The 12,516-nt window shown below is 44.7% G+C and overlaps 1 protein-coding gene across 4 annotated transcripts in view; it reads right to left on the reverse strand.

Annotated features, from left to right (window-relative positions):
* Nucleotides 1–12,516, reverse strand: part of heatr1 (HEAT repeat containing 1) — a 120,279-nt gene that overhangs the window by 86,164 nt on the left and 21,599 nt on the right. For all 4 annotated transcript variants that reach the window (XM_085980239.1, XM_085980243.1, XM_085980231.1 and 1 more), the window contains exons 8-9: nucleotides 2,889–3,013; nucleotides 326–440 (exon numbers count right to left, since the gene is read on the reverse strand). In XM_085980239.1, the coding sequence (XP_085836365.1) occupies nucleotides 326–440; nucleotides 2,889–3,013 (240 nt within the window). The remainder of the gene's footprint in view (nucleotides 1–325; nucleotides 441–2,888; nucleotides 3,014–12,516) is intronic.

Below are 12,516 nucleotides of genomic sequence, written 5' to 3' on the forward strand. Positions count from 1 at the left end.
TTAGCTGGATGTGCGAGTTTATGAGTTTTCTTTTCTGAATTGTTGAATGCATGAATGTTTTTCTGGGTATAGTGAGACAAGTGGGGAACTGTAATAGCGGCTGGAGCTCAGGCAATTTTTGAGAGGAACAAAAATGAAGGTAAAGCTTTTGGGTAATATGACTGATGAACAAGAAAGTATAAAACAAGTATAAAACAACCAATTAGAAAGAAGTGAAACACTTGATCACTGAGGAAGGATAAAATTGACCACGGTCTCGATGTAAATGGCAGTGACGAGAAAGGCCATTATAAAGATATAGAAGCACACTGCAAATGATGTTTACTTGGCTAGAGTTTGGTCCAAGTTGGTCTCCAGTTTAATATTCTGAAGTATGGCTTCCAGCAGTTGGATGTGGGTTTGGCAACCAGAGCTTCCTTCCGGCTCTTCGGCTATTTCAGCTGGGCAGATAAAAGAATACAGATGAGTCGCACAACAATTTACATCAGTCACTGTTACACAGGAAAACGGAGCCGATAAAACGTTAAGTGGTAAAATGGATTAAGCACACTGCCCTTTCACCTCGTGCACCAGGAATCTAATTCAGCCCAGTTTGCAAGAGTATTAAATGAAATTTGAATTTGACATTCTTTATCCAGCTCTTAGTACCTACTCGTGCATAGTGAAAAGCTTCACAAATTCAGTAGAAATAGTTTCACTTGGATAGGTCACAGGATAGCTAATGTGGATAACAGAAATATCACGATGATGGCAGCACCAGGGGTGTTCTTCACAAACTGAAGTTAAGGCGCACTGTTGCAGCAGAGCAGAAAGCTTCATCGCATCTTACCTGAGCATACCTGACCTGGGAGCAAAAAAATGGCATCCCTCGGCTTGATGCGCACAAAAGCCCCTCCCCCCAAATTATTTAGAAATAATGTAGGCTGTCCTTCTTGTTTGCTTCATGCACCGCCCAGTATGGTACCAAGCCATACAGACCCTGGTTTAATTTAAATGATCTTTGCCAGGGTAGTGGGCGTTGAAAAAACAGACCTCAGCCTCCCCAGGCTAGAAATGGAGATTGTCATCCAGGATTCTTACCACTAACCATTAGCTGCAGCTGGGAAGTGTACGTGTGTGGATGCCAAGTGAGGCCTGACTAGACTCAGTTGTGATGTCACCCATGGTGGAACAACCTGCTGACGCTCGTTGTCTGGGCTTACATATGAAGAATGACCTCTTGATTGAGGTATTGGAGGATTAAAACCATCCATGGAACCGTATGAGTGGCTGACTTCGGGAGAAGCAAAGGAGTTTTAAAAAGAATGCTTGGAAAGAAACCAAGTAAAAATCTTATGCTTGCTTTGAAATTTAAAACAATTATTTTCACAGCTTATGACCAATCTTTCTGAAGTCCAGCAGCCTAGATTTGGTTTAGGGTCAAATTCAGCACTGAGTTCTTGGTCTTCTGGAAGCAAGAACAAAACAATCTTTCAATTATTAAGAAAGAACATTATTATAAGTAGCCTGTTTTGAGTTTTGTAATTATCATGTATTAACATTAGAACGTTAGGATCTACAGTAGATCCTGTCATTTGATTTTGCCAGAAGCTGAGCCACGCAGAAGCGCAAGATTCCAGGTTCAAACCCAGCACACGCTTAATTAGTTGTTCTCAGGAAGAGCAGTGACTGCTCTCCTGGGTCAGGAAAAAGATCACAGAGGGTTCTGGCTCCCAATCACTGCTCAGCATCCCGGCAGGAACTACATCCACTGACACTGGATCAGGACAAGGTTGGGCTGGTTTGATGCGCTGTCAAAAGCATGAATAATGGCTGCTTGGAAGAGATGCCGGAGGTGAGCGCCACTTGTGGAACCAAACCCCAAAGAGGAGTTTATGTCTTTTGGACAAGCTGAAAAAAAAGAGACAAAAAAAGCCCTGAATTCTGGAGGGCATCCAGGTAACGAAGGCATGGGTTGGCATATCTTCAGTCAGTTAGCCATTGCTAAGCATATGCACTGCAGCAGCCAGTGAACCAGGTACACAGCTTCTGAGAATTAACTGTTGTGAATTGGTTAAGCAGAAAAGCACACCATTTTATGCATTATATCAGAAATACAAACTACAACATTTATAATAACCCTTAGTTGTACAATTTCTCAATTTCTTCCACTGCAAAGGAAGACTTTTTGAAACAGAAGTGATTTGATTGTTACTTTTTGTCTTCGTAAAGAACTGAGATTCTAGAAGAACTAATCTTGGAAAGCAAAATAAAGTGACAATTGTAGTATCAGCTCAGCTTAATTAGTAGCGTTTTCACAGCTAAGTCAGAAGGTTGTGGGTTCAAGCCGCACTCCAGGATTCGAGCACGTAACTTAAGCTGACATTCCACTGCAGTACTGAGAGACTGCTGCATGGTCAGAGGTACTGTCCTTCAGATGAGATATTAAATGGAGGCTCTGTTTGCCTATTCCGGTGCATATTATTCCTGTGACGATAGTTGAAGAGGGTCAGAGAGTTCTCCCAGCGTCCTGGGCAACATTCCTCCCTTAAGCAACACCCCAAAATACACATTAACTGGCCAATTCATCTCATTTCTGGTTGCGGGAACTTGCTGTGCACAAAATGACCATCACATTTGCCTGCAAAATGACCACTGCACTTCGAAGCTACTCATAGAACGTGAAAGGCTTTGAGACGTTTGAGAGTCATGATAAGATGCTTCATAAAGTCTTCCATTCTTTTAAATCAAAGGTAAACTTGTTAAAATTGGCAGACAGTGCCACAAAAAGAAGTTCAATTGATTTACTAAATGCATTTACTTCAGTGTATTAATATCGTGGGTGCAGGCAGAAAAGGATGTGCATGCGTGCAAGAGTGAGTTGATTAAAAAGAAAATCAGAACAGTACCTGTGATAATGGAATGGACAAGATTGGGGAGAAAACAGTGGAGCAGAGGAGAAACTTTATACTGAGCATCAATCTCTTGGAGAATTGTGACGAGGCCAGGGATATTACAGAGATGATTAAAGGTTCTGCAAAATAAAGAAAACAATGATCAGACAATGAAGTAGGGTGTCATAAATCGCAACTTCTACAAGAAGTAACTCAGGAAGTACTACTGAACGGCCAGCTGAGGGCGCCGTCCGAGGAGTATAAATACTCGGGCGTGGGCCCAACTTGGGCAGAGACAATCTGGAAACAGGAAGCTAGTGACTACTAACTAGACCTCCATGTTTTGTTACAAGTCGATTAAAGCCTTACTTTATGTACAACCAAGTGCATAGTGAGTCTTTATTACGTCATAGGGTAAATAAAATCATTCCTATCACTATCTCCTCCCTCCAATCAATTAAAGTAGGTAACAGACAAACATCACTTCAGTGATAAGAGGTAAGAAAAACCACAATTGCTGGAAATGTGGAACAAAAACAGAAAATACAAAGCAGGTGAGTGACCATCTGAAAGAGAAATAGATGTGGGTGGGACCCTTCTTCACTGCGATAGTTGCCCAAATAACCATCAGCAAGCTGAATATTTATAAGGATAAGATGTTGCGCATTAGGATTTTAAAAATAACAGATAAATGTTTGTTTCTGCAGGATACAATCTGCAGTTGAGTAAAGAATGTAATCAATCCTTCAGCGACACTTTAAAATGGAGAAACTGACAAATGGCTTTTTGAAAAGAACATAAAAAATAGGAGCTGGAGTCAGCTATTTGGCCCTTCGAGCCTGCTCTGCCATTCAACAAGATCATGGCTGATCTTCTACCTCAACTCCACCTTCCCGCACTATTCCCATACCCTTTCGTTTCAAAAAATGTATTGGCCTGTCTTGAATATACTCAACGACTGAGCATCCACAGCTCTCTGGGGTAGAGAATTCCAAAGATTCACAACCCTCTGAGTGAAGAAATTTCTCCTCATCTCAGTCCTAAATCGACCCCTTATTCGGAGACTGTGACCCCGTGTTCTAGATTCCCCAGCCACAGGAAACATTTTCTCAGCATTGACCCTGTCAAGCCCATTAAGAATTTTATGTTTCAATTAGATCACTTCTCATTCTTCTAAACTCTAGGGAATATAGGCCTAGTCTACTCAATCTCTCCTCATAGGACAATCCCCTCAACCCAGGAACCAGTCTAGTGAACCTTTGCTGCACTCCCTCTCTAAGGCAAGTATGTCTTTCCTTAGGTAAGGAGACCAGAACTGTACACAGTACTCCAGGTGTGGCCTCACCAATGCCCTGTATAATTGTAGCAAGACTTCTTTACTCTTGTACTCTAATCTCTTTGTAACAAAAGCTATCATACCATTTGCTTTCCTAATTGCTTACTGTACCTGCATGTTAACTTTCTGTGATTCATGCACAAGGACACCCAGGTCCCTCTGAGTGCAAACATTTCCCAGTCTCTCACCATTCAAAAAATATTCTGCTTTTTTGTTTTTCCTATCAAAGTGGATAATTTCACACTTCCCCACATTGTATTCCATTTGCCATGCTCTTGCCCACTCAGTCAACCTGTCCATATCTCTCTGCAGCCTCTTCATGTCCTCCTCACAGCTTACTTACCCACGTAACTTTGTATCATCAGTAAACTTGGATACGTTACACTCAGTCCCTTTATTTAAGTCATTAATATAGATTGTAAATAGCTGAGGCCCAAGCACTGATCCTTGCGGTAGCCCGCTAGTTACAGTTTGCCAACCTGAAAATGACACACTGCTCTTTGTTTTCTGTCCATTAACCAATCCTCAATTCATGCTAATATATTACCCCCAATCCCATGAGTCCTAATTTTGTGTAATAACCTCTTGTGTGGCACCTTATCAAATGCTTTTTGAAAATCCAAATACACTACATCCACTGGTTCCCCCTTATCCATCCTACCAGTTACATCTTCAGCAGATTTGTCAAACACTATTTCCCTTTCATAAATCATATTACGATTTTCTAAGTGCCCTGTTACCACGTCCCTAATAATAGATTCTAGCATTTTGCCTACTACTGATGTCAGGCTAACTGGCCTATAGATCCTCGTTCTTTTCTCTTCCTCCTTTCTTAAATAGCGGGGTTATGGTTGCTACCTTCCAATCCTTGGGGACTGTTCTAGAATCTAGGGAATTCTGGAAGATTAATTCCAGTGCATCCACTATCTCTGCAGCTACCTCTTTTAAAATCCTAGGATGCAAGTCGTCAGGTCCAGGGGAGTTGTTGCTACTTAGTCCCATTCATTTCTCCAGTACTATGTCTTTACATATACTGATTTCTTTAAGTTCCTCATTCTCTCTAGACCCTTTGGTTCCCCATTATTTCTGGAATGTTTTTATGTCTTCTACCGTGAAGGCAGATGCAGTATTTGCTTAATTTTGCTGCCTCTCTGCATTGGTTGTACTCTTGCAAAATTCCCTAGACTCTGGAAAGGTCCCAGCGGATTGGAAAACCGCAAATGTAACGCCCCTATTCAAGAAAGGAGGGAGACAGAAAGCAGGAAACGATAGGCCAGTTAGCCTAACATCTGTCATTGGGAAAATGCTGGAATCCATTATTAAGGATGTAGGATGCAGGACATTTAGAGAATCATAATACAATCAAGCAGAGGCAACATGGTTTTATGAAAGGGAAATCGTGTTTGACAAATTTATTAGAGTTCTTTGAGGATGTAGCGAGCAGGGTGGATAAAGGGAAACCAGTAGATGTAGTGTATTTGGATTTCCAAAAGGCATTCGATAAGATGCCACATAAAAGGTTACTGCACAAGATAAGAGCTCACGGTGTTGGGTGTAGTATCTAAGCATGTATAGAGGATTAGCTAACTAACAGAAAACAGAGAGTTGGGATAAATGGGTCATTTTCAGGTTGGCAATCTGTAACTAGTGGAGTGCCACAAGGATCAGTGCTGGGGCCTCAACTATTTACAATCTATATTAATGACTTGGATGAAGGGACTGAGTGTACTGTAGCCAAATTTGCTGACGATACAAAGATAGGTGGGAAAGCAAGTTGTGAGGAGGACACAGAGGCCTAGAAATTGGGTTTTGGCGCAGCGACGGCTTTAGCGCCGGAAGTTAGTGCCGGAGCTAAGTCGCGCTGGGCGGGCCAAAAATTCACTAGTTCTGCGCCCAAACGGCTGCCGGCACTGCTGAAAGCTGTTTGCGCCTGAAAACTGGCGCTACGCGCTGAATTGCGGCGCTATTCCGGCGCTGCGGCGCCCGCTGCGGTGCGGCAGGTTCGGGAAGTGCAGGCCTCCTCCTTCCCTTAAGGAGGAGCTGCCTGCACCCGGCCGCGGCCCGCGAAAATCATTGTAAAAATGAGCCCGGCACCTCGGACAAGTGCTGGGCTTGCATCTGTCCCGGGGGGGGGGGGAGAAGTCCGGGGAGGGAGCTGCGGCCAGGCGGCCGGCGGGAAAGCGGCCGGCCGCCGCGGGGCCTTTAATGCGCCGGCGCAAAGTCCAGTAAGGCACCTCTGCCAGAACGTTGCTTGCGGCTGCCACGGGCGAGGCGGCCGCAAGTCAATTTCGGAGTTCGGGCGGGTTACCATGGCAACCGGGACGCTGCGCACACCAATGACGTCATCGGTGCCGGCGCAGCGCTAACGGCCTAACGCCGATTTAGGGACCCACTCAATTTCCAAACTGGCCATAACTCCGGCGCTAGGCCCTCTAGCGCCTCAAAAGCGGCGCTAAGCCTACCGAATTTCTAGGCCAGAGTCTGCAAAGGGATACAGATAGGTTAAGTGAGTGGGCAAAAATATACCAGATGGAGTATAATGTGGGAAAATGTGAGGTTATCCACTTTGGTAGGAAGAATAGAAAAGCAAAATATTATTTAAATGGAGAGAGACTACAGAATGCTGCGGTACAGAGGGATCTGGGTGTCCTCGTACATGAAACACAAAAAGTTAGCATGCAGGTACAGCAAGTAATTGGGAAGGCAAATGGAATGTTGGCCTTTATTGCAAGGGGGATGGAGTATAAAAGTAGGGAAGTCTTGCTACAACTGTACAGGGCGTTGGAGAGACCACACCTAGAGTACTGTGTACAGTTTTACTCTCCTTATTTAAGGGTGGATATACTTGCATTGGAGGCAGTTCAGAGAAGGTTCGCTAGGTTGATTCATGGGATGAAGGGGTTGTCTTATGAGGAAAGGTTGAGCAGGTTGGGCCTATACTCATTGGAGTTTAGAAGAATGAGAGGTGATCTTATTGAAACGTATAAGATTCTGAGGGGGCTTGACATGGTAGATGCTGAGAGGATGGGCCCGATTTTGTGGATTGTGGGGGAAATGGTCAGATTCCCCGAATGTGGGGTTTTGACACACAAAAAAATGTCAGCCAGCTGCACGCAATTTTCCCTCAAGTGGCCAATTAATTTCCAGCGTGTGGACAGCCTTGCTAATTGTCCATTTCTAGTCAGAAAGCCCCACAGTATGATGTCATCATTCGTGGTGCTTTCAAGGTCCACAGCAAGCAGTACTTCCTCTGTTGGCTTCCAGACGAACCATACAGGATGGCAGAGGAGCCTGCAGCAGCTGTGGCCAGTGCCAGACCCCGAGCTGCCTCCAAATTCGACGAAGCTTCACTGCAGGCATTATTGGATGGGGTTAGGGCCCACAGGGAGGTCCTCTTCCCTAGGTCAGGCAGGAAGAGGCCTCCCACTGAGACCAAGGCTGCATGGATGCAAGTGTCAGCAGATGTCAACTCGAATGTGCATGTAACCTTGGCATCACATCTCTAACTCCTTCCTCTACTCCCCCACAGGACCATCCAGAGCCCCCGTCCCCACTGTGGAGGAGGAAGAGGCTGTGCAGCCAGACTCCTCAGAGGAAGCTCCAACCTCAGAGGGCACAGCGTCAGCAGAAGTAAGCGCACCCAGCACCAGCGCAGACACTCACACCTCGGGGGAACCTTCGGGACATAGAGTAGTGTTGTCACCTGGTGTTTTACAGCTCACAAGTGAGCCTCAGCAGATTCTGGAGACAGGGACAGCAGTGGAGAGTCCTCGTCGGAGGGCGCAGGACTCTGCCAGCTCAGCTCAGCTGCGCTGCATGTCGACCCTCTGCCTCTGGGTCCATCCGCAAGAGAAGTGATGGATCTCCATGCACGGGTGCAGGAGTCTCTGGCAGGTTTTGTCTCCAGGGTCGCTGCGAGTGTGGAGCGAATGGAGGAGTCCATAGTGACCATGAGCAGAGCCTTTGTGGAGTCATTGGCGCATGAACGCATCACCATGGAAAGGTTGGCAACCTCCATGGAGGAGATAACTCGCCAGGGTACGGAAAACATGGTGAGTGCTCATAAGAGAATGACATCTCTTGAGGAGCGTTGGCCATCTATTGAACAGAGAAACCAGACCTTCATGGAAGTCCTTCTGAGTAGGACTGCCAGTGCAGATATGGGTCCCCATGGCCCCCTAAAGCGCAGCAAGGTGCTCTCAAGCCACTTCCAAGCGCTGGCCCCTTCTGGCCTGTGCAGCTTCAGGTGAGTGAGCAGCAGCCTGGTGCTCATCCTGCTGTTCCTGGTTCTGCTGCTGCCGCCTCTGCTGCTGGAGATCCTCTAATGGCAAGAAGGGAAGGAAAAAAAGGCGTCCCGTGCTTCTCGTAGATGCCTCCGCTGAGGAAGCACTGAGTGAGGGTGGCGAGAGGGGCTTCCCAGGAGATCACATTGGAGAATTGTGTGAGGCTCCAACCTTCCACAGCTGTGCCTAAGCCTTGAAGAAGTAGCCCCAAGCCTGCAGCAACAAGGTCCTTCACCATACAAATGCTGTCCCTTTAAATCGCAGCTTTCCCAAATGACCTGCAGCTGACAGCAAGCAAGCCGGCAAGCTTCACGCCAGGTTTCATCAGCGGGGTTCCCCGCAGGCGTGTTTAGCGTGGGGAACCCCACAAAATCGCAACGGCCCCTGAAAATAGGTTTAAAGATGGTAATAATTGCTGATTAGTGTTCCAATGGCCAGTCCCGCCAGCGGCGGGTGGGACTGATTCGGGTCGCGGAGAAACGGCGGTCCGAATGTCGGACGGGGCGGGGAATCAGGCCGGGGGGGGTGGGGGGGGGGGAGGGTCGTCGCGACCCACTATTTCTGCAATTTTCGGCCCCCGCCCGCCTGAAAACCCGCCCGACGGCTGGCAGAAAATCGGGGCCGATGTTTCCCCTCATGGGGGAAACTAGAATTAGGGGGCATAGTTTCAGAATAAGGGGTCGCCCATTTAAGACGGATATGAGGAGGAATTTCTTCTCTCAGAGGGTCGTGAATCTTTGGAATTCTCTACCCCAGAGAGCTGCGGATGGGGGCTGAGTCATTGAATATATTCAAGGCTGAGAGAGACAGATTTTTGAACGACAGGGGAGTCAAGGGTTATGGGGAACAGGCAGAAAAATGGGGTTGAGGCCAAGATCAGATCAGCCATGAATGGCGGAGCAGGCTCGAGGGGGCCGAATGGCCTACTCCTGTCCCTATTTCTTATTGCCCATTATAGTTTCTCCTGTTACTGCCTCTAATGGGCGCACGTTTACTTTCACTAATCTCCTCCTATTTACATACCTATAAACGTTTATAATCTGTTGTTATGTCTTTTGCTAATTTACTCATTCTTTTTTCTGTTTCCTGATCAATTTCTTGGTCCTCCTTTGCTGAATTCTAAAATCCTCCCAATTCTCAGGCTTAGTACTTTTTTTTAGCAACATTATAAGCCTCTTCCTTTGATCTAATACTATCTTTAACTTTTCTTGTTAGCCACGGTTGGACCACTTTTCCTGTGGGATTTTTGTGCCTTAAAGGAATGTATATTTGTTGTAAATTATGTATTAATTCTTTAAATACTAGCCCTTGCTTGACTACCGTCATTCCTATTAATGTAGTTTCCCAATCTACCTTAGCCAACTCGTCCCTCATACCTACGTAGTTTGCTTTGTTTAGATTTAAGACCCTAGTTTTGGACTTAACTAAATCACTTTCAAACTCAATATAAAATTCTATCATATTATGGTCACTCTTTCCTAAGGGCCCTTTTAATTAAAAGGTTATTAATTAATCCTTTTTCATTGCACAACACTAGATCTAAAATACAGGAAACTTTGTGCTATCCGGCACCCACGGGACCGAGCTGCTGCCGTTGCCTCAAAACTTCCGGATAGACCAGCGTCAATGTTGTCAGATAGGAGCTTTTCATCTCCGTATCTGACAACAAAGACTGTTGCTTAGCAACAGCTTGTCAACACTCGGCCCGTGGCTTGGAAGCGTCTCTGAAGCTGTTGCTAAGATACAGAGACACCTTCCAGAGCCTGCCTTTTCTGACCACAAACACTGTTGCTCAGCAACAGCTTGTAAACACTCGGCCCAGTAGCTTGGAAGCGTCTCTGAAGCTGTTGCTAAGCTACAAAGACGCTTTCCAGAGCCTGCCTGTGAAAAGAATGCTAGGAGAAGAAAAAAAACCTAACCAAAACGGCTGCTGATTTCTGCCATTAGATTGAAGCTGCCGGACATTCAACCTCCGGATAGCACAAAGTTTCCTGTAGCCTGTTCCCTGGTTGGTTCCTCAACATACTGATCTAGAAAACTATCTTGTATACATTCCATGAACTCATCATCCACAGTATTACTGCAAATTTGGTTTGTCCTCCAGTCTATATGTAGGTAAAAGTCCCCCGATTACTGTATTACCCTTGTTACATGCACCTCTAATTTCCTGATTTATACTCTTCCCTACATTACAACTACTTTTTGGGGGCCTATAAACAACTCCCACCAATGTTTTCTGCCCCTTGCTGTTTCTTAGCTTGACCCAAACTGATTCTACTTCTTGATTTTCTGAGCCAAGATCCTTTCTCTCTGCTGTCTTTATTGCATCGTTTATTATCAGAGCTACCCCTCCTCCTTTTCCATTTTGCCTATCTCTTCTAAAAGTTAAGTATCCTGGAATATTTAGTTCCCAACCTTGGTCACTTTGCAACCAAGTCCCCAGAATGGCTATTAGATAAAACCTATTCATTTCTATCTGTGCTATTAATTCATCTATTTTGTTGCGACAGGTAACTTTCTGTATAGTCTGAACAATTCAATATTCAGAGTGCCTTTAATTTATAAAGGTATGTGAAGTTAGTGTCTGAACTAACTTTATTGTGAAACAGCTTGAACAGTAATGATGCTTCTCATGGAGCTTTGCAATTTGCACTGCTCGAACACACAGAAACATTAGAAGATAGGAGCAGGAGTAGGCCATTCGGCCCCTCGAGCCTGCTCCACCATTCAATGAGATCATGGCTGATCATCCAAATTCAGTACCCTGTCCCTGCCTTCTCCCCATAGCCCATGATCTCTTTAGCCTTAAGAAATATATCTAACTCCTTCTTGAATATATTTAATGAATTGGCCTCAACTGTCTTCTGTGGTAGAGAATTCCACAGGTTCACCACTCTCTGGGTGAAGAAATTCCTCCTCATCTCTGTCCTAAATGGCTTACCCCTTATCTTTAGACTGTGACCCCTGGTTCTGGACTCCCCCGCCATCGGGAACATCCTTCCTGCATCTAGTCTGTCTAGTCCTGTTAGAATTTTATAAGTTTCAATGAGATCCCTCTCATTCTTCTAAACTCCAGCGAGTAAAAGCCCAATCGACCCAATCTCTCCTCATACGTCATTCCTGCCATTCCAGGTATCAGTCTGTATAATAACATGCATTATTTTTACCCAAATGATACTTCCAGGTAATAGTTTTCAAATAACCGTAAATCACTGCCCCTAAACTCCCTCATTTTACATCCTATTCAGAATACTGAAAAGAGATCGAGAAGTCAAGGGTGATGGTCAGAACCATCGAGTATAAAAGATTTTCCAAGACTGGAATTCTAACCACAGAAATATTCCAACGCCACATCAAACCAACTAACATAATTCTTGCTCCATTAGCGTCAGTCACCTTGATCACATTTCAAGTGTGAAACTTTCACTATATTTTTTATATATATTTTTTTTTAATTCCCCTGTCTAACAATGAATTAGCTGGTATCATCAGCCAGTTAGGACTTGACAGAAAGGCCCATTCACTCCAGCAGCCCCTTGGTGTAAATTAGTGTCTTTGAACTTTAATTTATTCCACTATAGACTTTTGAAATAAAATAGATCAAAGATTTACTTCTTTTTCAAATTAATATTCAACTACCTCTGGTTCATTCACAGAACGTTACACAAGTGAGGTATTACTCAGTGAAAAAAATAAAGATAGAGTGGGAACACAGTTTAAAAAAAAAAGACGTGATGTGCCTTTTCTTTTCATCTCTAAGCTACTTGCTTATGTTTTTGAAAACCTAAAGGCAATGAAACAATCAAACCAATATAACGTAGCAGTATGGTACAGTCTCAAAGCACTGTGCCCTGGGCATTTATGGCAGGTCACAGCATGCAGCCCCATGGGGTATACCTCCCTCTGTGCGCTAGCATTAGCAAAGATGAAACAAAATCAGACTGAGTATAAAGTTGGAAAACCCCCTTTACACTCATGCTGATTTATTCTGCTAACATTAGTGAATGCTAGAAAAATATACCGA

The sequence above is a fragment of the Somniosus microcephalus genome, chromosome 3 (genome assembly GCF_052327205.1).
Source record: "Somniosus microcephalus isolate GS21.2 chromosome 3, FLI_Smic_1.0, whole genome shotgun sequence".
NCBI lineage: Eukaryota > Metazoa > Chordata > Chondrichthyes > Squaliformes > Somniosidae > Somniosus > Somniosus microcephalus.